At 42.4% G+C, this 26,435-nt stretch overlaps 3 protein-coding genes across 4 annotated transcripts in view; 1 reads left to right on the forward strand and 2 right to left on the reverse strand.

The window, feature by feature from the left end:
• The window catches only part of UBR7 (ubiquitin protein ligase E3 component n-recognin 7 (putative)), a 20,261-nt gene extending 11,652 nt beyond the window's left edge, over positions 1-8,609 (reverse strand). The window contains exons 1-6 of the mRNA XM_029950783.1: positions 8,236-8,609; positions 6,094-6,227; positions 5,293-5,353; positions 3,784-3,879; positions 1,422-1,475; positions 836-941 (exon numbers count right to left, since the gene is read on the reverse strand). Of these exons, the coding sequence (XP_029806643.1) occupies positions 836-941; positions 1,422-1,475; positions 3,784-3,879; positions 5,293-5,353; positions 6,094-6,227; positions 8,236-8,385 (601 nt within the window). The 5' untranslated portion in view covers positions 8,386-8,609. The remainder of the gene's footprint in view (positions 1-835; positions 942-1,421; positions 1,476-3,783; positions 3,880-5,292; positions 5,354-6,093; positions 6,228-8,235) is intronic.
• On the forward strand, positions 8,078-12,437 carry GON7 (GON7 subunit of KEOPS complex). 2 transcript variants are annotated; one of them, XM_029950784.1, is made up of 2 exons: positions 8,078-8,855; positions 12,009-12,437. In XM_029950784.1, the coding sequence occupies exons 1-2, from the start codon at positions 8,648-8,650 to the stop codon at positions 12,101-12,103; spliced, it is 303 nt and encodes a 100-aa protein (XP_029806644.1). In that variant the 5' UTR covers positions 8,078-8,647; the 3' UTR covers positions 12,104-12,437. The 2 variants fall into 2 exon arrangements, 1 of the variants encoding a protein (XP_029806644.1); XR_003912973.1 differs by having other exon boundaries at positions 8,762-8,870; positions 12,009-12,095.
• Positions 12,438-25,113: 12,676 nt separating this feature from the next.
• Positions 25,114-26,403, reverse strand: TMEM251 (transmembrane protein 251). Its single transcript, XM_029951180.1, has one exon. The coding sequence runs from the start codon at positions 26,387-26,389 to the stop codon at positions 25,994-25,996; it is 396 nt and encodes a 131-aa protein (XP_029807040.1). The 5' UTR covers positions 26,390-26,403; the 3' UTR covers positions 25,114-25,993.
• Positions 26,404-26,435: the final 32 nt, after the last annotated feature.

The following is a 26,435-nucleotide window of genomic DNA, read 5'->3' on the forward strand; positions in this document are numbered from 1 at the left end:
AAAAAAAAAAAAAAGAACTTTGAGACAAATAAAAAGTACAGGGTGAGATTTTAGTATGGCTATGCTGTTTGCGGTTTGTATGGTGAAATGTTCCCTGAAGGTGAGAAGGGCAAGATATGGTGAGGTCAGAGCAGTAGCTACTAGGAGTAACTGCCACCATAAAACCAAATTAAGGAACACATCTGCATTACCAGTAAAACTAAATAATGCCTCGAGGCCATTCATTGCTGATTAGTTGTTTGGGGCCAGTTTCTTCATGTACAATAAAAGCACTAGGTAACAAACTATAGCCCACCCCTCCCAACCAAAGGCATGTCTTGTGTTTAAGGACCATTTATTCTGGGGGCACCTGGGTGAGCCAGTCAGTCAAGCGTCCAACCTCGGCTCAGGTCATGATCTCGCCGTTCCTGAATTCGAGCCCCATGTCAGATTTCAGATTCTGAGTCTCCCTCTCTCTCTCTCTGCCCCTCCCCTGCTTGTGCTCTGTCTCTCTCTCTCTCTCTCAAAAATAAATAAACATTAAAAAAAAAAAACAAACCACACCAAACAAACAAAAGAACAACTTATTCTGGTTCTATTTATCTTTCAAGTCCCATTCAAAAGCTGCCTCCTCCATTTTCCCTCGTTCTGGTCTCATCCAGCCTCTGCATCGTGTTATCTAAGCATAGACTTGTTCTCGGTAGTCTCCCAACCAAGCACCTTGTGGAGAAGGAACGTACCTTACACTTCTTCTATACCTCAGAGTCTGCTCAAAAACAGCTGCTAAAAATCTGGACTGACCGGAGGAATTTCACAAGTACGAGTCTGGGGCACACCGACTCCACGAGGCACCCACCTGCCAGCTGCGCAGCGTACGCCCACAGGAAGGGGCAGCGCTTCATACAAGCCGGGCACACCATCTCCTGGAAATCCCCGCTCTCGGGCGGAGTGGCGCCAAGATGCTGTGAATACAGAAAACCTACTATTCTTCTCATAGTCTCCAAGTTGTCCGAAATGCTCACTATTCAAAAAACAAATACTGCAATAGAACACTGATCATGTCCTTACAGTTTCTTTTCAGAAGAGTAATTATAATGTAAAATATAACACAATTCAAAAAGAAGAAAGAAGAGACCTTTTCCCTTTCTGTGCCGACGACGGCTTTCAAAGGTAAAAAGCTGGGGCGCATGGGTAGCTCAGTCAGTTAAGGGTCCACCTTGATACAGACTCAGGTCATGACGTTTCGGTCATTGAGCTCAAACCCTGGGTCAGACTCCGTGCTGAGCATGGAGCCTGGCTGGGATTCTCTCTCTCTCCCTCTGTCTCTGCCTCCCCAGACCCCTTGCCTCATGCATGCGCATGTGTGCGCATGCTCTCTCTCAAAAAAATCAACACTTTAAAAAATGAAAAACAACAACAACAATGTAAAAAGCTTTCCTTACCCTTCCATGGAACCAGTCTTCACAGACTACACACTGGATCATCTCATCCGGAATCTAACACGGAAAAGCAGTTTATGTGTTAAGATTACAATGAATTCTGGGACACGGAAGTAAATCTGGCCAACAGTAGAACCAGATACTAAATAATGCTCTGTACCGATCCTGTGAGACTGCTATCCACACGCCAATCGACAGTCAAGGGGCCAGGGAGAAACAGCGGGTCACGGGGCCCAAGAAGTTCACTCTTCATGAGCTAGTGTTGCAGAAACATTACACTGAGATGAGCACTTGGGAAACAACCATCAAAGCTGGTCCACGTCGGTTACTCGGCATCTGACCTCCCGAGACGTTGTAAGTAACGTCTCAGTTTAGGGGCAAACCAAGACCCAGGAAGGTGAGGTGGACTGACTGATGTAGAATGGGGCAAACCCACATTCTTCAAGCACTTCGTTTTACTTAAACTGAAAAGCAAATATTATAAACACTCTCTTGCTAATACGGACAGCAACAACTTCCCTAATTTGAATTAGTTAAGCAATTAAATTCTGGCCCTAGAAAATGATATACCAAAGGGCACAGACTGTTTTTGGAATGATTTTCCTTACATTCCCAGACTTTCATATCTACTGATTAATATCCCAATGTTGTTCTGTCCTTTCCCTATTATAGCTTCTTAAAGGGAGGAAAAAAGCACGTTATGCCTATATATCTGCCCATACACACACACATATGTAAAATATACATATATATATAAAGCAGTTTTATTCTTTCTTCTACTTTGATCAATTTATTGGGCGTCTTACTTTTTGTCTTTTGATTTAACAGTGTTATAACACTTTACCCCGTATCTTAAAATACCCAGTTTTAAGGTTTTATCTTTGTTAACTCAAAGATATCTTCAACTTGTTCCTCTATATAATTTGGTTCAATAATTACAGTTCCAAGACAACTAGAAAACAAGGAAGAAGGCAGAGGGCTGATTTCTCTAAACATAAAGCACTCCCTCAAATCAGCAAATACACAAACAAAATCCAACCCAGTCAAAATATGGGCCAAGAATATTGAAAGGGCAATTCAGATAAGTTATTACAAATGTCTAATAAACTCATGAAAGATGCATAATCTCACTCAGGGAAAAGAAAGAAAATATACCTCTTCATCTATTAAGCTGGCAAAACTTTAAAAGACTGGTATATGCAGGGCTGACAGAGCGCTGGGGGAACACTGTCACCTACTGTTGGCAACTGATCTCTTTTGACAGAGACGATCACAATTTTATATTTTTATTTAAAAAACTTTTTTTAACGTTTATTTCTTTTTGAGAGAGTGACAGTGTGAGTGGGGGAGGGGCAGAGAGAGAGAGAAAGAGAGAGAGACATAGAATCTGAAGCAGGCTGCAGATTCTGAGCTGTCAGCACAGAGCCGGATGTGGGGCTTGAACTTGCAAAATGCGAGATCACAACCTAAGCCAAAGCCGGATGCTCAACGGACAGAGCCACCCAGGTGCCCCAACACAATTCTAAATATAAATATCCTATGTCTCCTCAGGTCTGCCTCTAGGTATCCATAAATACTTGCAGGAGTATTACTGAGTCATATTACTGTATAAGGATGTTCGTGGCAGCTTTCTTTAGAATGCTGAAAAATGAGAGCCCACCAGTCTGCTACAGAACACTTAGGTCCCTAACCTACAGCAGGTCACATTATGAGTACTTGGCTGTGATCAGAACAAGGTGGATTTGTGCTATTTAGCATGGAAAGAAGTCTATGATATACTGAGAAGCGGGAAAAGCAAGTTGCAAAAGTGAACTTACCGAATTTTCACTTTTGTTAAAAGGGAGCTACAAACTGAAACACACATCACTTATGTGGGGATAGAAACAGGTCTAAGAACATATACACCAAAAAGTGTTAACAGTGGTTGTATCTGGAAGTAAGACGGAATGAGGAAGAAAAATTCTTTTTAAATTCTGTGTATACTTTTTTTTTCTAATTTTGTGTATACTTCTAATTGAGGATCTGTACATTTCTTTTCTTCCATGGAGGCAAGAAGTTGAAAATCGTTGTTTGGAGGGTGCTTGGGGCAGGGGCAGTGGAGCAGGCGGGCAATGAGAGCGAGCAAGGAAGAAAGCACTGGCCTTCAGAATGTCCCAATATTTCATTCTTGTAATGTAGAGCGAGAAGAACAGTCAAGATCTGTACCAGTTCCAGCTCCGGCCCAGACTCCTAAGAAGGGATAAACCTAGAATCTTCTCACAATCCCCAAATCCCTCCTGAACAACTACAGAAGCCCAGGCTGGACAACAGGCTAAGGAGTGAAGGTCAGAGGTGTTAACCTCCAGTTACCCTCCAATTCTCTCACCTCATCTTCAGGATCAGGATAAGGTCTCTTGCAAATGCAGTACAATCCAAAGAAGTTGTCGTTGTACTTATTGCCAGAATTTATCTTTGCTTTGTCCTGAAAGATATTAATTTCAATATGTAATATGGTCTAATTTTAACTATAATTTCAGGCATCATGAAAGCATAAATTATTAATAGCATAAAAATATAATGTATGACATACATTACATTTAATAATATAGCATCAACATGTTATAGTAAACTATGATGACAATAAAATATCATAAATTTCATGCTGCATGAAGTTAATGCATTCCTTAATTTCTGCATTAAATATCTTCCTCCCCAGAAGCTGGTTTTTAAGTTTCAAAGCACAAAGAAAAAGAATTCACTCCTATGAAAAGGAAATTTTTTTCCAGGATACAGAGAATAAATTTGAATTTTTGAATCTTCTTTGTAGTAATTGGGGAAATCAAATACATTCATTAACAAAATGCTGATAAAATTATAAATATCATCAAGCTCTATAAATGAACACTGGCCTAGAATTTCAAAGGACTTTTTTTTTTAAGAGAGAGAATGCACAAGTGGGGCAGAGAGGCAGAGTGAGAGAAAGAAGAGAATCTTAAGCAGGGCGCTATGCTCAGTGCAGAGCCCAACCCGGGGCTCGATCCAACGTCCCTGGGATCACGCCTGAGCTGAAATCAAGTCAGAAACAACTGACTGAGCCATCCAGGAACCCCAAAGTATTTCTTAATGCCCAGCTGTGATAGCCAAAGCTCCCAGGTTACTGGAAGGTAAAAAGCAAGTAAGAAAATGGTCTAAAAATAACCTTCAAAGGAGGGAAAAAGCATGATAGTGAACAATGTAAAATCACTGACATTCTAGTTTCTGTTACTTCAGTAAATGTTATCGTGTAAGCATAGTTTTTATTAGCCAAAAAGCAGTGAAAAATCCCTATGAGCACCTAGCTCACATTCATCATTACCAAGTTTTATTAATTCAGTTTTTAAAGTTATACCCTTTGCTGGGGCGCCTGGGTGGCTCTTTCTGTTAAGCAACCGGCTTCGGCTCAGGTCATGCTCTCACAGCTCGTGAGTTCGAGCCCTGCATCGGGCTCTGTGCTGACAGCTCAGCGCCTGGAGCCTGGAGCCTGCTTCGGATTCTGTGTCTCCCTCTCTCTCTGCCCCTCCACTGCTCATACTCGATTTCTCTTTCAAAAGAAAACATTAAAAAAATTTTTAAAACTTATAACCTTTGCTTTTAAAGCCTTAAAGGATGAACACAACCAATATACTTACACCTCGGTTACTTTACAGAACATTCCCGCCATGTTACAGTCTGTAACGTAGGCTCTGAATGGGTCAGTTTTCCAATAAAACAAAACACAGAATATAGTCTAGTACCAATCTGCCTACCTGGAAGAATGAGCATACTAATTTCCTTTTTGCAAAATGCATGGTTTTCATCCACTCTGGCAAATACCCATCTCAGTTACTTTCAGTGCATTTTTACATTGCTTACTTACAGGAAATAATTTGCATTCCAAATTTTTAAACTTGCTGTTTCCGCAATCACAACGAAAGTTTCTGGAAAACATGAGGGAGAGCCAATTTTAGTTTTTCTTTTAAATCTAACAAGTTACTCTTTAAATTCATTTCACAGCCCCGTGACTTTTAACACGTTTCTAGGATCTAGAAAGTGACCTTGGTTGCTGTTCGTATGTCCAATCTGAAATTTCTCTAAGCGCAGAATAAGAAAAGATCTAATAGTTTGGGAAATTAACATGCATCGAAATATCTATATCACACATGCATGTACACACAAATAAAATAATGACAAAGGAGGATGATAGTTTGGGTTTGTACAGTAAGATTTTATTTTGTTTACGTTTTTACTTAAATTCTAGTTAACAAACATGGTAAAAGTAGTTTCGGGTGTAATTAATATTTTAAAAGGCCCTCTAGAAAAACTATTCTAATTATATAAAACAATTTTTTTTTTAACCATTTTAAATTTATTTTTGAGAGACACACAGAGCATGAATGGGGGAGGGGCAGAGAGCGAGGAAGACGCAGAATGGGAAGCAGGCTCCAGGCTCTGAGCTATCAGCACAGAGCCGGACACCGGGCTCGAACTCATGGACCATGAGATCATGACGTGAGCTGAACTCAGACAGTTAACCGACTGAGCCACTCAGGCGCCCCTAAAACAATTATATTAAATTTTACCAGTGCGCAACTACTTTAAATGGAAAAACAAGAAAAAAGTGCCGGTGGAAAAGAATGTATACACTTAAACGGCACCCAGCACCGATCTCGGTGTTCACCTTTTTGTGTAGAGCTCAAAGAGTTTATGGCTCCCGTGACACTCGTAGCTGCAGGCTAGGCAAATTCCTGCCGGTTCTTCTCCCTCCGGGGTGCAGGTGCCACAGGCATAGAGTGCTTGTCTCTTCACTGAGCCCTAAAAGCCACAAAAGGGAAGGAGAATAATTACCCACGAGAGTGCCAAAACGCTGTTGCATGTTTCATGGCATTATACGTGCACTATAGTGGTGCTCACTTTCATACAATTTTTTCTTGGAATGATAGCTGAAAATTCTCAGGCAGCTGAAAATAAGAATCAGATGGCCTGAGGCAACACTTCGCCACATGAAAATGTAGGCCATCGTGTACGGGCTTCTGTCAGCAATATCACACTTATAATTTTGGAAAACACTTGTGACTCCACCAAAGAGAAGATCAATGCATTGAAAGGATCCCTTTTGATTTCAGGAGATGCATGCTGAAATATTTAAAGTGTCATGATGTCTGCAACTTCTTCTCAAGTGGTTCAGGGTGCAGGGCCGGGAGGGGGAGTGTATTATACAGAGGGGAGAGATAAAACCAAATGTGGGGGCACCTGGGGGGCTCAGTCGGTTAAGTGTCCAACTTCGGCTCAGGTCATGATCTCGCGGTACCTGGGTTAGAGCCCCGTATCGGGCTCTGAGCAGACAGCTCAGAGCTTGGAGCCTGTTTCAGATTCTGTGTCTCCCTCTCTCTCTGCCCCTCCCCCACTCATGCTTTGTCTCTCTCTCTCTCTCTCTCTCTCTCTCTCTGTTTCAAAATTAAACTACAAAAATTATTCAAAAAAAACCAAATGTGGCAAAAAGTGAGTACGTGAAAGAGGTGTTCATAACAGTATTCTTTCAACTTATCTGTAGATTTAAATTTTTCACAATTAAAATTTGAAGGAAAAAACAGCCAAAGCTTTTAGAAATCTTGACAGTGGTAACCCTCCTCCAGGAAGGAGGGAAGCAGAGTAAGCATGATTTGTGCGTTTTCCACATATTTTACTACAGGAAAAAGAAAAAAATTAGGAAATCCACTTTATAAAACTAACTACGTTTCAAAAGTAGTTTACACTTTTTTTTTTTTAAGAAAGCAGAAAAATAGTTGTTTAAGTGGTGACCAAAGGTTTTAAAATACCAGCCAACATCCGGGACTGTCTGTGGATGCCGGGTTTTTTCAACAACTGTTAACCCTGTTAACAAGCAGGGTTAAACTCAACTGGCCAACGATGACAAGTGGCATTATGAGCTCAGTCCACACTACATAATGACCCCAAGTCTCTCACCTCATCCCCCAATGTTGCCACCCCACCCCGGCCCTAGCTGACCTTCTTCCTACCAATCTCATCGCGTGTAAAGTTTTCTTCTACCCACCTTTCTCCATTTTTGTACCTAGAAATATAGGATGAGTCACCAAACACTACAACACACCCCCTCAAATCCTGATGCATAACGTCTTCCAAACGCCAAATTTACCCTCCGAGCAAATCCTCTCCCCTCCTCCCTCCTTTGCCAGTGCCACCTGCTGTCGTGGTTCCGGTCTATTTCCATGGGGGGCGGGCTGCAGACAGGCACCCATACTTGCTTTGCCTCGCCAAAAACAAAACAAAACAAAAAAAGACCTACCAGCTAGTACTTGTCAAGCTAAATTGCAGAGGATTAGCTGTCAAGGAGGCCAGCTCCGGAGGATTTTCAAATCCAGAGCTCTATCCATTAACTCCGCTTCGACACTCCCATCGGTTCCAAATAAACACTCTTAGGATAGGAAAAGTAAGGACAAAGATGTCGGGATTCGAGAGGTCACGGGGATAGTTTCTGGAAAGCAGCCGAGGCACGGAAAAGAGAAGGGAGAGGAAGGAAAGCGCAGGGGCCCCAGGGCCAAAGCTTGGAGAATCCTGAGGGACGAGACGGAGGAAGACCGAGGGAGGAGGGGGACCCTGCTGGAAACAAGCTGAGAAAGGGAACCCGGGAGACTGAGGTTTAAGGGCAGCTGGGCCTGGGACGGGGACGCCTACGACGAACGGCGGCCTGGGACCACCGCGGGGGAGCCGGGCCGCGACAGGCGGGAACGGGGCAAGTCTGGTCGGGAACCGGAGGTTCAGCGGGAGCCCGGAGAAGGCGCGGCCAGGGCCGCGCGCCCACCTGCGAGTAGGAGCACTTCTCGGAGTCGCTGCCGCCCAACACGGCGCACGCTTCATTCTCCAGCTCCTCGTCCTCCTCTAGTACGTCGACCAACGATACCACAGGCTCCAGCTCCGACTGCCGCCCCGCGGACCCCTCCGCCCCGGCCATCCTCAACTGTCAGCGGGACCGCCGCTCGGCCCCGGCGGAGGCGGGAAAAGCGGCTGCGAGAGGCGTGGCCGGAGGAGGCGGGGCCCAGTGCTAAGAACCAATCTCAAGGAAGGGAAGCGAAGGAAGGGGGAGGAGCAACTTCCGACAAACGGAAGTCACTCCTCTCCCTTCTCCCGCCTGCGCCAGGCTGCGCCCACCCGGGTTGACTTCCGTTTCCGGGCGGCGCTAGCAAGTTGCACGCTGTTGAAGCTCAGCGGTCGCCATGGAGTTGTTGGCCGAGTATATTGGGCCGGGTGGGCAACAGCATCAGCTGCGGGTGCCCTGTGAGGTGCCGGCCGACGCCGATCCTTATGAGACCCTGTTGTCTGCCTTGGCCCACATGAGGGAGCTGGTGGTAGAACTCCTCGACCCCCTGGTAGAGCAGGAAGCGCAAGACCGGGGGGCGGCGGCTCCAGAAGAGGCCTTGGACGGTGAGCCCTGAGAAGGTGCGGGAGCGACGGGACGGCGGGGTAGGGGAGCCCGCGTAGAGTGGCCGACTTGGAGCAAGTGAGCCTCGGGGGAAGAAAATCCAACTAAAAATTGTTCGCACTTACCGCCATTGGTATCCGGCTGCTTCTGTTTAAAAGCGCTTTCACGACTCTCTTTTCATGTGAATCACAAAAAGCGTGCTGAAGGGCGATCACGTGTGCCAGGCACTGTACTGTGCTCTTGAGAAAGAATGAGGTGAACGCCACTCAGTTCCTGGCTTTGTGAAACTCTAAGGCTGGGGGGGGGGGCGGGGTTAGACGAGCAAACACTTATTAACTGGTTGGAAGTATGACCTTACGGCCCTCTGTAACTATTGCAAACTTAAGAGGACACAAGAAGGCTTTAGAGAAGGACTTTTGAGCAGGGTGTTGAAGGATGAAAAGGAGTATTACCTTCTTAACCTGTTTGTAATTGAACGAAATTACCCAAATTTACAAAATTTCATGAAGTTACAAACATGTTAAGATTGTCCAATGTGATCAGAAAGAATGAAATCTTGACATTGCAACAACGTGGATAGAGCTAAAGTGTATTAGGCTAAGCAAAATAAGTCAGAGAAGGACAAATGCCATATGATTTCGCTCGTGGAAATTAAGATACAAAACAGATGAACATAATGGAAGGGAAGCAAGAGTAATATAAAAACAGGGAGACAGACCATAAGAGACTTAAATACAGAGAAGAAACAGGGTTGCTGGAAGGGTGTTGGGTGGGGGGATGGACTAAATGGGCAAGGGACACTTGTTGAGATGACCGCAGAGTATGTAAGTGATGACTCACTAAGTTCTATTCACTATCACACTATGTGTTAACTAACTTGAATTTAAATTTTTAAAAAATAAATAATTAATTTTAGAATTGATTTCAGAGTTAGTTCTGAAGACTTCAGTTGAAGGAGTCTTTTGACTCCCGGGGACTCCTTTCCATATCCCAGGTTAGAAGGTGCAGTTTGAAAGGAAAAATGTGAAATTTAAGTCTTGTCTTGAACACAGGAAGGGGTAGGTACCTTTTCTGTCCGGAGCTGAAGGGCCCAAGAATTAAATATTGGAGTCAGGACTTAACTCCTCTGTAAAGGGGCTTACACTGTACTGTGCTTTCTCTATTCTTTCCAACTTGTTTAAGTCTTGGTAGTTGGGGTTTTGTGAAGGAGCCAGTTCAGAAGTTAACCGGAGTTCAGACAATAGATTGGTTCCATGGATATACTAATTAGGGCCATCAATGTATTGAGAATGAAGTCCTGTCTCTTGGCTCCAGAAGTACTTCTGGAATCTCTTGAAAATGTTATCATTGGCGTAAGGATGAGTAAAGCTAGAGCCATTTCTTAAAATATCATTACTTGTTGAAAAAATAAGTGTCACCTCTTAATGGTAGGTCACTAATATATTTGTATCAGAGGACATGTTTTTGTTTATTTAATGAAGACCCCATAGAGCTTAGATTTGAATTTCCTTTGTTAAAAGTGATCAAGATTGACACAGTACATTTTGTGTTCTATGAATTCTGTCTCAACAAATATACAAAACTTTAATATTGTACCAATTACAAAAAAAAGTGATAGAACTCAGTAGTAAAAAGTACTCAGTACTAAAATCGGTTTACAAACAATCCAGTTACCAAATGTGAAAGGATTTGAATAGACAGTTCTCTAAATAAGACATACAAATGGCCAATAAGCTCATGAAAGGATGTTTAGCTAGCATCGCTGGCCGTCGGGGAAATCCTAATGAACCACCAGGAAATACCACTTCGTGCTCACTAGGATGACTGTAATCAAAAACAATAACAAGTATTGGCTAGGATGTGAAGAGATTGGAGTCCTTAGACATTGCTGGTAGAAATATGAAATGATATACCTACTTTGGGGAACACTTTGGCAGTTCCTCAAAAAGTTAGCATAAAGTTAACCTTATGACCCGGTAATTACACTCCTAGTTGTCCAAAGAGAACTGGAAACATACATTCACATACAAACCGAAGCATGAATATTCATAGCAGCATTATTATAATAGCTAGAAAGTGGAAACAACACAAGGTCCATCAGCTGATGACTGGATAAAAAAAATGTGTATCCATCAATGAGGTATTATTCAACAATAAAAAGGAATGGAGCACCAATAAGTGCAATAGCATGAATGAACCTCAAAAACATCGAGTGAGAGCAGACGGACACAAAATGTCACATATTTTAGGATTCCATTTATATGAAATATCCGGAACAGACCAATCTATGGAGATAGATTGGAGGTTGCTCAGGACTAAGGGGAGTGGGAATTGATTGTTAGTGGGTGTGCAATTTTTGGATGATGAATGTGTTCTAGAATTAGATAGCAGTGGGGCGCCTGGGTGGCTCAGTCGGTTGAGCCTCCAACTTTGGCTCAGGTCAGATCTCACGTTCGTGGGTTCGAGCCCCACGCCAGGCTCTGTGCTGACTGCTAGCTCAGAGCCTGGAGCCTGTTTCCGGTTCTGTGTCTCCTCTCTCTGCCCCTCCCCCTCTCGTGCTCTGTCTCTCTCTGTATCAAAAATAAATAAAACATTAAAAAAAAAAAAAGAATTAGGTAGCAGTGACAGTTGCTCAACCTAGGGAGTATACTACAAGTCAATAAATTGTACGCTTTAAAAGAGTAAATTTAAAAAAAAATTTTTTTAATGTTTTATTTATTTTTGAGAGAGAGAGAGAGAGAGAGAGAAAGAGGTAGCGTGAGCAGGGGAGGGTCAGAGAGAAAAGGAGACACAGAATCTAAAGACAGGCTCCAGACTCTGAGCTGTAAGCACAGAGGCTGACGCAGGGCTCGGACCCACGAGCCGTGAAATCATAACCTGACCCTAAGTCGGACGCTCAAGCGACTGAGCCACCCAGGCACCCTAAAGAGTGAATATTATGGTGTATAGATTATGTCTCCAGAAAAAGTGAGAGATAAGAAAGATTTTAAACACCAAATTTCCTGAAATCTTTTTAGCCATACATACTTTGAATCTCATGTATGCATGACTTTATTAATTCTTAAAGTGAAATGGTCTCATTACCAACCATTTTAGTAATCTGTTTCTTTGAACCTCTGAACATACTGTAATATAACAAATATTTATTTTAAAAGGTGATGATGAAGATGATGGAGAAGATGAAAATAACACCGATGACAGAACTAACTCAGATGGACCATCTGCGAAGCGCCCCAAACCACCATCATAACAAAAGCTTTTAGAAAATTTAAAAGACTGCTACTGCATCTGAATTATTACACGCTGACATTTCGGATAGACTGCTGCTCTGATTTGGAAAAGCATTTGTTGTACTCCCCTAGGACAATTTTGTCAAAGAAAAAAATGTATCTTCTCTTTACACCAAAGAAAGATAAATGTTTAGAAATGAAACTGTTTTCCTGAGTAAGAAATAAATGTCATAATATGAAAATAACTAGAACATTTACTGATACATAAAATCCTCTAAGTTGGCAACGGAATTTCTATTGTTTCCTACTATTTTTAGTAACCATTGAAATAAATTGTGTGACGTCTCCATCTTCTGGCTTCTGCTTGTTATAAAGTACACGTCATAGTCTTGTACAATAACGTTTCAAAGAAGATGTAAGTGGAGACAGTTGGATATTGAATTTAAGAATGTCAGTTCTGTGTAAGAAGAAAGGAACTGGGAACAGAGAGAAATCGAAGAGGGAGATGATCCTTTAGAGAGGTCCGAGGAAGCGCGGAGTCCATGCTCACATCCGGTATGCAGACATCAGCGATGACACCACGCAGTGACTAATGTTTAGCTTGTGACTTAAGAGAATGAAGTTGGGTGTGCTTTTATGCTGTAACGTATTATGTATATAAAGACAAATGTAAGTCTTAAACAATCTACGTTGACTTAACTTGAGGCATTTCTCATCCTGTATCCACACTCTGATTTTGCTTACCAAAGGACTGTTGAATCCTTTGAATACATATATATTCCTAAAATATGTGTCTGTTCCTTTTCTGCTTGTTGATGGGACCAAGGCATTTTTTTTATTTCCTGTGCATGGTTCCTGATTCGTTTAGATAGCTAAAATGCAAACAAATCAAGCAGCATGTATCTAAGGAAATACAAATAATTACAGAATTTTAGAGTTGGAAGTAATGTTACAGATTATATATGACTTATTTCCAAAATGAGTAGAATCTTAGAAGAGGTGTTTATCCTGAATTTGAGCTAAACATTGGCAGAGACAGTAGCCTTTAACAGATTACCAAACACCCAAAAAGCAGATTATCATAGTAGTTTCCCAGTTACATATTCTGAAATCTATTGTTTACAAAGTACTTACAATTAAGGAAACTGAATTTGGATACCTTTTCATATTTTTTTTAATTTTTTAATGTTTTTATTTATTTTTGAGACAGAGCATGAGCAGGGGAGGGGCAGAGAGAGAGGGAGACACAGAATTGGAAGCAGGCTTCAGGCTCTGAGCGGTCAGCACAGAGGCCAACGTGGGGCTCGAACCCATGGATGTGAGATCATGACCTGAGCCGAAGTCATAGGCTTAACTGACTTAGCCACCCAGGCGCCCCTTCTAACATTTATTTGAGAGAGAGAGACAACACACAAGTGGGGAGGGCTAGAGGGAGAGGGAGAGAGAATCCTAAGCAGGCTCCATACTGGCAGCACGAGCGCAACATGGGGCCCCATCTCACAACTGTGAGATCATGACCTAAGCTGAAATCAAGAGTCAGACACTTACCAGACTAAACCATGAGGTGCCCCGATACCTTTTCATATTTCTAAAGTATTATTTTACCTGGACATCAGCCTTCCATGAAGTCTCCTATGTAATCAAAACAATACCAACTAGAAAAAAAAATAGTAACCAGGAAAGGTTCTATAAATGGTCAGAAATTTCCTTGTTTAGTTTGTGATAATGTCTCTCATATTGGGACTTCTCAGTTACTGACTTATAATAATCTTTTTCTTCATACAATCCTTAAAAAAACTTACCAGCACAGTTAAAATAGTTCATATATATTTTTTTTAAGTTTTTCTTTTTTAAAGTTCATTATTGCTTTTTTAGTTTTTTAGTAATCTCTACAGCCAACATGGTGCTCAAACTCCCCAAGATCAAGAATCATGCTGTCCTGACCAAGCCAGCCAGGTGCCCCCAACATTGTTCAGAATCTTAAAGTAATAGCTGGATTTTGTTCCCGAATATTTTGCTTTATTTTTTTTCCTTCTTTGTTTAGTAAATATGTTTATAAGGAAGACATTTCAAGGTATTTGTGCTTATGGTCCAGTGTTTTGAGGTCTGGGTTATAAGTCTGATCTTTTCCTTAGTTTTAATACTGATTCTAATTCTAATACTTTCTGTTTCATAAGTGAGCTGCATGTGTGACCAAAAAAGATCAGTGTGAAGGCGCAGTATAGAAGAAATGCCTTGCCTGGTTTTCTAATCTGACTTGTAAGGGTACAAACAAACCCAGACTGGCAGGCAGGACACGGTTAATCTCTAAACTTATTTTGAGTTTACTTTTGTACAGAAAAGTCAACCTCACAATCCTAGCTAAAAATAAGCCTAACACCAGATTTAGATAAGTAATCTTTTAAAATGTGAGGCATGGAGTTCAAAATATGAAATATATGGACATTTGCAACATCATGGTTTTTCTAAAAGTGCATTTGTGTCACAAGAAATACTTGTTTTAATACAGCATTCTGTGGAACCTATTATAATCGGTTGGTGTTTATATATTAGAAAGTTTGAAGTTTTTTTTTAATGTTTTTTTATTTATTTTTGAGACAGAGAGAGACAGAGCATGAGTGGGGAGGGGCAGAGAGAGAGGGAGACACAGAACCCTAAGCAGGCTCCAGGCTCTGAATTAGCTGTCAGCACAGAGCCCGACGCTGGGCTCAAACCCACAAACGTGAGATGGTGACCTGAGCTGAAGTCAGAGGCTCAACCAACTGAGCCACCCAGATGCCCCTGAAGATTTTGAAAAAATAACTTGGGTAAGGGATACTTGGCTGGCTCAGTTGGTAGAGCATGTGACTTTTTTTTTTTTTTTTTTGGAGAGAGAGGCAGAGTGCAAGTGGGGGAGGGGCAGAGAGAGAAAGGGAGACCCAGAATCCGAACCAAGCTCCAGGCTCTGAGCTGTCAGCATGGAGCCCGACAAAAGGCTTGAACCCACAAACCACAAGATCACCACCTAAGCCCGTCTGACACTTAACCAACCTAGCCACTCAGGCACCCCTAGAGCATGTGACTCTTGTTCTCAGAATCATGAGTTCAAGCCCCATGTTGGGCATAGGGCTTACTTTCTAAAAAATTAATTTTGGGGCACCTGGGTGGCTCAGTTGGTTAAGTGTCCAACTCTTGGTTTCGGCTCAGGTCATGATCTCATGGTTTCATGGTTTCAAGCCCTGCCTTGGGCTCTGTGCTGACAGTGCAGAGCCTGCTTGGGATTCTCTCTTTCCTCCTCTCACTCTGCCCTTCTCCCACTCACACTGTCTCTCTCTCTCTCTCTCTCTCAAAATAAATAAACTGAAAAAAAAAGTCTTTAATTTGGGGGGAAGAAAAATTTACTTTGAAAATAATATGGGAAGTTTGTCCCCCCCAGGTGGAGATAGCGTTCGTTCTTACTCAGAGGATTTATGCTTCTGCAACTGATTGCCTTTCAAGTCCTCAACCAAGTGACCTCCTTTACCTGTCTAGCTCTTCCCATCTTTTAGGCTTTAACTGAAACATTTCCTCCAGGAGACCGTCCTGGTTTCCTAGGAGATCTTAGGTCCTCACCCTGTATGTCCCCAGAGCTCCTGGTATCTCCCCCCACCTTGTACTATGAAATGAGCACCTGGGTGGCTCAGTCAGTTAAGCATCCGACTTTGGCTCAAGTCATGATCTCAGGGCTCTGTGAGTTCAAGCCCCACATCAGGCTCTCTGCTGTTAGTTTGGAGCCTGCTTTGGATCCTCTATCTCCCTCTCACTGCCCGTCCCCTGCCCATGGGTGCACATACAAGCTCTCTCAACAGTAAATATTAAAATAAAATTTTAATAAAAAAATGAAATATACCTTATTAGAATGATTCCTTCAGGACAAGGGAAAATTATCCTTCAGCTGCTTAGAATTTTTTAAAACTTTTAGCAAAAAAAATTCAATTGACAGTAAAAAAAAATTTTTTATTCAGAAGGCTTGTACTTAAAAAGGAAATAAAGTTTAGGTTTTCTTCCAAATAACGCAAATCATTTGGAGACACTTGTGGCCCTCAGTTTATTGTATAGTACTTTGATTTAGTTCCTCTTTAGCCTATTCAAGATACATCTATTTCTCAGTGGGATTGTTCAATCTGAACAAATATAGAATATCTTCTGTATTCCTAGGTTTCATACATGAGATATCCTGAAAACCTAGGCTTTTTAACTCAATGGTCAATCACTGTGTTGTGACATGATCTTTACAAGAAATTCCTCTTTGAATTTATTGTGGGGTAGCTGAGCACCGCAAAATTCGAAACTGCATTGCCATAATATAGCAGGTGATGGTTACAAATAAAATTTACATGTTTGAGGAAATTGACTACAATCATTTTGTGATAATTATTTCCTGGGCATTTAATGTAAAATCCTCATCTAATGGAGAATATTTGTAAAATGACATTTTCAGTCTTACCAAATGAGAAATGGACTCGTTTTTGTGAGAGATTTAATCTCTCACTACTTGGAACATAATACATTTCAGGGAGAATCAGGATTTTTAATGTAAAACAAAACCACAGAAGTACTAAAAAAAAAATGGAGTAGGGGCACCTGGGTGGCTCACGTGGTTCAGCACCGGACGCTTGGTTTCTGCTCAGGTCATGATCTTACAGTCACGACCACATGATCATGGGATCAAACCAAGGAGCGGGCTCAGGATTCTCTGGCCTTCCCACACACGTGCATTCTCTCTCTCACTCTCTCAAAAACTTAAATAAATAACAAACTTTTTTTTTTAATTTTAATGTTTTATGTTTGAGAGAGAGAGAGAGACAGTGTGAGCAGGCGAGGGTCAGAGAGAGAGGGAGACAGAATTTGAAGACAGGCTCCAGGCTCTGAGCTGTCAGCACAGAGCCCGACGCGGGACTCGAACCCACGAACTGCAAGATCATGACCTGAGCCAAAGCCGGACACTTAACCGACTGAGCCACCCAGGCGCCCCTAAATAATAAACCTAAAAAAAATGGAGTAGTAGTTTTTATAGTTTCAGAGTGAGGAAAGTGTCTTTCCTAAGAAAGATTTTTTTTTTAATCCAGAAACTATAACAAGAGATTAGTAAATGTGATTACATAATAATGAAAAATTTGGAACATTCTGTAAGGTTAAAAGACAAAGAGGGGGAAAGTATTTGGTATTTTCGGCACATAATAACTAAGAACTATTTCCTTTTATTGATCTCCTGTGTGCCAGTCAAACCATAGAAGTGGGCAAAGGAAAAATAGCAAGATCACAAGAAAAGAATTACACATGGTCTTTAAAAGAAAAAAGGTGATACTTCAAAGAAATGAAAATTAAAGCCACATGTGATACCATTTCTTACTTTTCAGACTGAAAAATCAAAAGTTTTGATGTAATATTGAGCTGGAAGGGATGTGAGGGCTACACAGTATTGATGATGAAAGCGTTAACTTGGTATAAGCTCTTTGAAAGTCAAGTTGAGGTGTTCCTGGTGGCTCAGTCACTTAAGTGTCTGACTTGGGCTCAGGTCACGATCTCACGGAGCTCGCTGGACTCTGTGCTGACAGCCTGGAGCCTGCTTCTGATTCTGCGTCTCCCTCTTTCTCGGTGTCCCTTCCCCACTTGTGCTCTGTCTCTCTCTTTCTCGAAAAATAAACATTAGAAAAGTCAAGTTTACACTTCTGTCAAAATGTTAGATGTAAAAAAACTTTTTAAAAGTTAGATGTGCAGGGGCGCCTGGGTGGCTCAGTCGATGAAGCACCTGACTCTTGATTTCAGCTCAGGCCGTGTCTCCCCGTTGTGGGATCGTGCCCCTTGACCGGCTCTGCTCTGCCGCTGTGGAGCCTGCTTGGGAGTCTCTCTCCCTCTACCCCTCCCCCGCTTGTGCTTTCACTCTCTCTCTCAAAATAAATAAACTTTAAAGAAGATATGAGATGTACTTGTTCTTTGACCCAGCAGCTTCATTTATAGAAACTTATCCAGTGATAACTGTACATATGTGCACAGATCTACTTACGACATTATTCACTGCAGCATTATTCTTAGTAATAAGAGTGTAAAGAACCTAAATGACCTTTGGCTGAAGACCTTGGTTAATAAAAATAGAATATTAATACAATAATTTGGGGCAGCTATTAAAAAAGACTAGCATGTAGCTTTGTATGTTAAAGATCAGTCTGTAGGATGTGATGTTAAATGAAAACTAGCAAGATACAGAATAGTGTGTCAAATGCTGCTATTGGAAAATATCGGTGAGATACACATGTCATGTGTTTCTTTCTGGGCAGAGAGAGTGTTGGGCTGAGAATACGAGGGAGAGTTTTCACCTTACACTGTACACTCTTAATTCTTTGCATTTTTTTTAAATGTATTTTGTAGTTTTCTATACACAAGTTACTCTTCCTGAAACGTTACTAAAACTGTCAATTGTTTTTAGGGAAGCTCCAATGTGGAGCTTGAACTCATGATCCCAAGATCAAGAATTGTGTGCTCTACTGGCTGAGCCAGCCAGGTGCCTAAGTGATTCGGGGCAAAAATTAACCAATCTAGACTTAAAAACCAAAAAAAAAAAAAAATCCACATTTCCCATTGGATTACTACTTTGTCAGAAAAGGGAGCAGAATGTGACTACTAAAGAGGTTAGGAAACTGAGCTAGTGTGAGTAGGATACTGTAAAAAAAAAAAAAAAAAAACAGTGGGGGGGGCAGGTGTTTGTAAAACTGATGTAAGTACCTAGCCTTAACCTTGGAAAAATGCCCTCTGGTCAGTGCGTTATTCTTAAAGCATAAAATGAATTTCACAGTGTTGCTGTGACTATTCCAGTCCTCAGGTGACCTTTGGGATCAGAATTGCTCTATTTAAAGACACGGCCCAGGGAACAGTGAGCGCTAGAATATAAGCTTCTATTTAAATCTTTTAAAAAGAAGCCTCTCACATTGGGGCAGCAACAAGGTCATCGGGGTACCGTTTTAAATAGAAATTTACTCCACGGCGCCTGGGGGGTGGGCTCATCCAACTTTGACTTGGGTCATGATCTCACAGCTCATGGGTTCGAGACCTGCGTAGGGCTCTGTGCTGACAGCTAGCTCAGAGCCCAGAGCCTGCTTCAGATTCTGTGTCTCCCTCTCCCTCTGCCCCTCCCCCGCTCATAAAAGTAAGCACTAAAAAAAATTTTACTCCAATACAAAAAAATAAATAAATTTACTTCAATGCAAAAAAATTCTGCTGGGGATGGAAGTAACTTCTAAAAACACAGTACAGGGCGCCTGGGTGCTCAGTTGGTTGAGCACTCCAGCTCAGGTCATAATCTCACGGTTCATGAGTTCGAGCCCCACATCAAGCTCACTGCTGTCAGCATGGAGCCTGCTTCGTATCCTCTGTCCACCTCTCTCTCCCCTTCCTCCTCTTGCACTCTCTCTCTCAAAAATAAATAAAACATTTAAATAAAGAAGAATTAAAACACACTTTGGGGCACCTAGGTGGCTCAGTTGATTAAGCATCAGACTTGGGCTCAGGTTGTGATCTCACAGTTCTCTCACAGTTTGGGAGTTTGAGCCCTACATCTGGCTCTCTGCTGTCAATGTGGAGCCTGCTTCAGATCCTCTGTCCCTACCCCCTCTCTGCCCGTCCACCACTCATGTTTCTCTCTCTCTCTCTCTCTCTCTCTCTCTCTCTCAAAAATAAACATTAAACATTAATATAGGGGCTCCTGGGTGGTTCAGTCCGTTCAGTTTCTGTCTTCAGCTCAGGTCATGATCTCACGGTTCCTGGGGACAAGCCCCACGTCAGGCTTTGTGCTGATAACACAGAGCCTGTTTCAGATCCTCTGTCCCCGTCTCTCTGCCCTTCCCCCACTTGTACGTGCTCTCTCAAAAATAACATGTAAAATAATAAAAACACATTACTACTTTAAATGAGTAATCTACAGGGCCAAGGTATTGGCTTAAATACTGGAACGCTGAAGATTGTGTGCTGTAGCCCAAGAGCTTCACGGGACACTTCACGCGCATGTGAGGCGGTTTGGGAAACTGTTATCTTCCAGACTGTAACTGGAGAATGACTCAGGCTCTACCCACCACTTAACATCTTGTTTGTGAATGTGGTCTGTGGGTTTTTGTCCTGCTTGAATAGGAGAATCCCAAGACAACCAACATCATCACTGGCAAAAATAAATGGACTCATTTTAAATCTTGCCTCGGAAAGAACATATCACTACTGAAATCTGAAAAAACCTTTGCCACTGAACTTCCAGAACACGTGACAGGATAGTAGAAAATGTTAACTTTACCATTTATTTTCTCTGGAGAGCAAACTAGGTTGTTTTGCAGTCTAATGAAAGAGGTATTCAGTGGCAGGTAAGAATCATTCATGCAGTAAATAAGCACCTACTATGAGCACCTACTATGTGCTGTTCTAGGCACAGGGTATACAACAGTGAACAGAAAAAAAAACCCTGCCCTCATGGAGTTTAGATTCTGAGAAAATACGTAACATGTCATGTGATGGTAAGTGTTGTGGAGGAAAACATGGAAAAGGTGCTTACTTTTATTTAACGAGGCTGGTCAGAGGAAGCCTCACTAAGCCGGCAACTGAGCAAAGGTCTGAAGACAAGGACAGAGCAGGCCAGGGCTGACCGTCCAGACAGAAGGTACACTGACTGCATAAGCCCTGAGACGGGTTTTTCTGGCATGTTCTAGAATCCGCAGGAAGATCAGAATGGCTAGAGTTGGGTGAGGGGTGGAGAGAGTAGTAGAAGAAATGATAGAAAATGGTCAAAGGCCACTTACTTAGGACTTTGTAAGCCATGTTAATTTAAGGATTTTGACTTTTATTCTCAGAAGGGAAGCCATAGGAGGGTTTTTGAGAGGCATGACATTTTAAAAGAAACCCTTGCCATTTGCTTGATAGACTCGTAGGGACCTTGAGCAGATTTTGGGAGGTGGAGAGAAGGAGTCTGACATTGAACAGGTTAAATCTCAGATGCCTAGTATGACATCTTAGTAAATACCAAATAGGCAGTTGAATATCCAAGTCTGGAGAGATGCAAGTAGGAATATAAATTGGTCACCTTAAAGCCAGGAGCCTGGGGGCGCCTGGGTGGCTCAGTCGGTTAAGCCTCCGACTTCAGCTCAGGTCAGATCTCACGTTCGTGGGTTCGAGCCCCACGTCAGGCTCTGTGCTGACAGCTAGCTCAGAGCCTGGAGCCTGCTTCCGGTTCTGTGTCTCCTTCTCTCTCTGCCCCTCCTCCTCTCATGTTCTGTCTCTCTCTGTATCAAAAATAAATAAAACATTAGAAAAAAAAAAAAAAGCCAGGAGCCTGGATGGGATGACCAAGGAAGTAAGTATAGAAATGAGAACTGGGCCATGTCAGCATTCAGAGACTGGGCAGATCCCCAAGGAGGAAGACGAACCAGCAAAAGAGACAGGAGACACTGGTGAGGAAGAAGGCAAAGCAGGCAAGTGTCTGAAACTGGGGTAACACCTCGTAGCTACTAGTCGCATGTGGCTATTTGAACTAATTAAAACAATTTTTTTAATGTTTATTCATTTTTGACAGAGCGCAGGTGGTGAGGGGTGGCAGAGAGAGAGGGAGACAGAATCCGAAGGCGGCTCCGGGCTCCCAGCTGTCAGCACAGAGTCTTGCTTGGGGCTCAAACTCACAAACCCTGAGATCATGACTTGAGCTGAAGCTGGACGCTTAACCGACTGAGCCACCCAGGCGCCCCTGAACTAATTAAAATTTTAAATCCAGTTCCTCAGCCACACCTGCCACATCTCAATGGCTCACTTCAGGGGGCTGGTGGCTACTGATTGGACACCACAGATAGACATAAAACATTTCCACCGTCACGAAAGCTCTACTGGCAGTACTGATCCATAAACCAGTTGAAGAAAGTATCTCAAGGACAGGGAGTGTGTGAAAAGCTGCCGATGAGTAATTTAAGGGCTGAGACTTGACCATGGGGTTTAGTTATGACCAGTGACCTCTTGACACGAGCGCAGTTTGGGTAGAGTGGAAGGCTAAGCCCGATACAAGCGTATTTGGGAGAATCTGGAGAGGAACTAGAACCAGAATACACACTTCATTCTTAACCCTGGGCTCTGGCAGGTCTGTCCTGATCATGTCTGAATTCCTAGCTGGCCTCCCCTGGATCATGGACGGTTACAATGACCTCTTCTAGAATCATGACCTCTTGATTTCTCCATGGTGACATCCTGGGACCACATGTATCAGTTTATAAGGCTCTGCTCTGTAGCCCCCCCTCCCCTTGTAACAATAATGTCTACTTAAACTGAGAATTAAAAAATATAGTCACCTGTTTCAAGGTTTGCAATTCAAATAGCTCAGGTGAACTTGCCACAAAATCGTTGTTGAAGCTGTGCCAAAGACAAATAGAGCTGTCGTGACTGACGGTGAATATTTGCAGTGCTTAAGAACCCACGCCCAGCAGCACCTTTAAGCATCTGCCTTCAGCTCAGGTCATGATTTCACGGCTTGTAGGTTTGAACGCCACGTCAGGTTCTGCTGTCAGCAGAGCCTGCTTTGGATCTTCTGTCTCCCCCTCTCTCTGCCCCTCCTCTGCTCACACTCCCTCCCTCTCTCAAAGATAAACATTCACACACACGTACACCCCAAAACCCAGTGATTTTCAACCAGTGATTCCAGTACAGTCATTTGAAGAGCTCTAAAAACAGTGGTCTGTTCTCCCCCAGCGACAGAAAACCGGGAAGCAATCTTGGCGTTGTTTACGTGAGGACTTCCGCTTTCTATTTCTTTGGATGATTCCAATGTATAGTTCCCATTTCAAAACCAATTCACTGTCTTAGACCAGAAAAGAAAAAAATACTCATGCATGGTTCCCAATCATGGTCCGGAATTTCATGGAACTTAAAGATATACTAGAGAATTTATAAAGTGATGGCACACACTTGATGCAAAACAAAGGAGTCATGTGGTGTTGTGGTGAGCTCTCCTACCAGTGTTCTGGAGGCTGAGAATATTAAATCCATCAAGAAGGAAATCAACATTAGATAATCTTCATGAAGCCTAGAACACTACCCTTGGTGAACAAACATACCAGGCTTGACTATTTTATGGGTGCAGTTACTCTTGTAGGAGTCCTTTTTCTCATGATTCCAGCTCCCCAAAGGAAAGCTTTTTAATTACAAAAACCTTTAAAACTAGAAAGGTTTACGTGGTGACTCCACAAATTAGATGTTTGTTTCTGCAGTTGTTACCTATTCTCTATCTGGGCACTTCCCAAAAAATATAATATCTGGCATATTTCCATGAAAAGCACTCAACAGGTTTTACTTCATTTCAGGTGTGGTTGCAAACAAGGTGACTTATTAAGCCACAATGGACAGAACACTGTTTTTCTCTCTTCTGGAAGCAGATGTCGCTGGCTGGTTATGGATCCCAGGATGCCTGTCCTTTTCCTAAAACCCCTGAAGCACTCCCTATATTTGCCACTTCTCTAATCCCGTATTCACTGCTTCCTGTACTGTGATGTGGGTATGAAACCAACAACTTGATGTAACACACAGGTCTTCCATCCGTCAGTTTTAACCTCCCCTTCAAGCTAACAGAGCTAGTTTAATTTCACCTTCTCCTTTACAAAGAGTGCTTGGAACTCTTAAACGGCCACAGACAATACAGGAATAATGCACAACTTGGATAAATCATTCCTAATAACCAAAACACATGAACTCTGCAATCTGAAATTTACTAATTACTTTTGGAAGTACCAAATTACTAATTATTTTAATATTTCTACTACCAAGGCAATCTGGTCTTGAAAGATAAAGAGATGGACTGAGCATTTCCTTACCAAATCCCCAAAGCCTAGAATTTGAAGTAGAAGAAATATAATCTACTTGAGTAAAAAGGAATTACTACTGACTAAGACAGATGATAAGCTCACAAACCCTGCATTATATCAAGCATTTGTAAAGTGAAAAATACTGAAATAATTTTCTTAAATCATTTCTGAGCTACCACTGCCTCAAGAAGAATCAAAGTAAGAAACTGCTCCACGATTTTCCTCAAATTATCCTTTTTTTCTGAAAAGTGGTATAATGGAAGGAGAGAGCCGGGGATCTGAAGCCAGGGGGCCTGGGCTCACACTGGGGCTCCTCCAAGTGCCCGATGGGGAGCCGCGGGCAAGTTCTAAGTTCCTGGGCTTCCTGTTGCCTGTTTTCCTGTTTCTGTTAAAAGGCACTGGTCCCAGCACACACCCGCCTCCGAGGCCTGTTGTGAAGAAGGAATGTAAATCCCTCAGAAGGCACTGTCTGCAGTGGGCTGACCACCAGCGAAGGGCTCAAAAGATGCCAGTGATTTGCTGGCCTGGCCCTCACAGAATCAGGGCTTTCAAACCGCTGCCTACGTTGAAGATTCAGTGTGTGGCACCAGACCTTTGGAAGCAGCAGAGGGCAGGTGAGACTGATCGCCTGGAGAAGGACCTGATCACGCTGCATTTGAGGTGACAACCGTACCTGCTCTGTCTTGCCAGTAAAGCTGGCCTCGGAATGTTCAGCCTTCAACGGTGAGGTCGTTAGAACACGTTTCGATTTTCGGTAGCTCATTCCAATTGAGAAAAACCTTTCAATAATGCCATTTCCATCCTTTGGCATGGCGAGGCGGATAATACCCCAAAACACGTCATTTGTGAGAAGCAAATGATGGTGGTTAGGAACAAAGGCGCCGCCACCCGGTAACACCCGGCTCTGCTGCTTACCGCGTGTGGGACCTTAACAGGCAGGTTGCTTCACGTCTCCGCCTCAGTGTCCTTCTCTGTGAAACCTGGATAATCGTTTTCTTAGGCTTGTTTAGAGGATTAAATGAGTTAATTCATGTAAAGCTCTTAGAAGAAGGCCCAAAAGAATATGCACCAAGAAAAGGTAATGGTTATTATTAAAATCTATCGGTGTAAAACATTTCCTTGGCATTAATGACATAACTGTAGAAAAATACATCTTGACCCCACCCAGGAAAAAAAAAAAGAAAGAAAAAATCCTAAAATTTGCGATTTCCATGTTTTAGTTATTTGTATTGGTACCAGACATGAGGTAGGAAGTACAAACGCAAAGGAGAAAGTACAAGGATCACATCTTCATGCAATTAACCTGTTGCCTGAAGACCGGGCCTTAGGCCAGAAAAGAAAATCACAAGGCTGATGAGCTGGTAATATGTCAGAGGGGCTGTCACACATCTGACAGGAACTGGACTAAGTATTTTCACTGGACACCTCGTTTCCATCTTCTGTGTGTAAGAGTCCTCAACTTTCAAACATTGAGTTTCTTCCCAAGTAATTTTTTAAAAACCAGTGGCATTAATAATGCTGATAATGCCAGTAGCTACCAAGACAGCCATCACCTCAATAATTTTATACCAGTTTCTCACAGACAGCAAGCAAGCATAAAGTTGGCTTAGTTTACAAGGTTGAACTGGTGTGTTTTAGTTTGAAGAATTTTAAAGCAAGCCAGGTGATTGTATAAAATTTAAATTTTATGACCATGTTTGGACCTTTTTACATTCGGCACAATGGAAATGTTCGTTATTTGTTTTCTCCCCCAAAGGAAAAATTTCTGAATCATCACTATGTTGCACAGTAGAAATAAAAAATAGTTCAGGTACTTATTCAAGTTTCTAAAGAATGCAAATTACAGACACAAGTTTACTTCCAAATGCTGAAGTCATCCACATGATTTTGTAGTACTGTATCTCAGGCTTCACTTAAAAAGTCATTATTATTCAGATAAAGAGCCCCCTGCTCACACTTTTTAGAAAGCCTCTGCCCCACCCCAACTTCCTGAGGTCTGTGAAGAAACTGCAGTCTTGTGATCCGGTTCCACACAGCACTGGCAGTTCGGTAATTGTAAGTTAAAAATGGTGCCCAATTTTACGTGTCGATCAGCTGTAGTCTGCTGATCTGATTAGAAGCCTTGACAAATGCCTGGTGGCGATTGCAAATCACTGCCAAGCAGATGGGGATAATACAATAGCCCACCGTTTTGGGGTCAGCTCTTGTACAAGAATAAAGGAACAAGAACATCTGTAAGTAAGGGATCAGAAAAATAATTGTCCAAAACCAAAAAGGCAGGGAGAGTAACCGAGCTTTCAAGGAGTGTGTCCAAGCGGTTCCTTCGAGGGGCTCCTCGGGGTGCTGCTGAATGTGTTCCAAGGCCAGCCTGTTGTAAGTCTCATTGATTTCAAAAACATAGTAAAATGCTGCTGCGCTTGCTAACAAATACAATCCCACTCCAATCCATCCCATCCTCTGACGGAAGTTCATCATTCTCCATGCTCTGTGCCTTCAAATTAAAAAAAAAAAAAAAAAAAAA

The sequence above is a fragment of the Suricata suricatta genome, chromosome 9 (genome assembly GCF_006229205.1).
Source record: "Suricata suricatta isolate VVHF042 chromosome 9, meerkat_22Aug2017_6uvM2_HiC, whole genome shotgun sequence".
Classification (NCBI taxonomy): Eukaryota; Metazoa; Chordata; class Mammalia; order Carnivora; family Herpestidae; genus Suricata; species Suricata suricatta.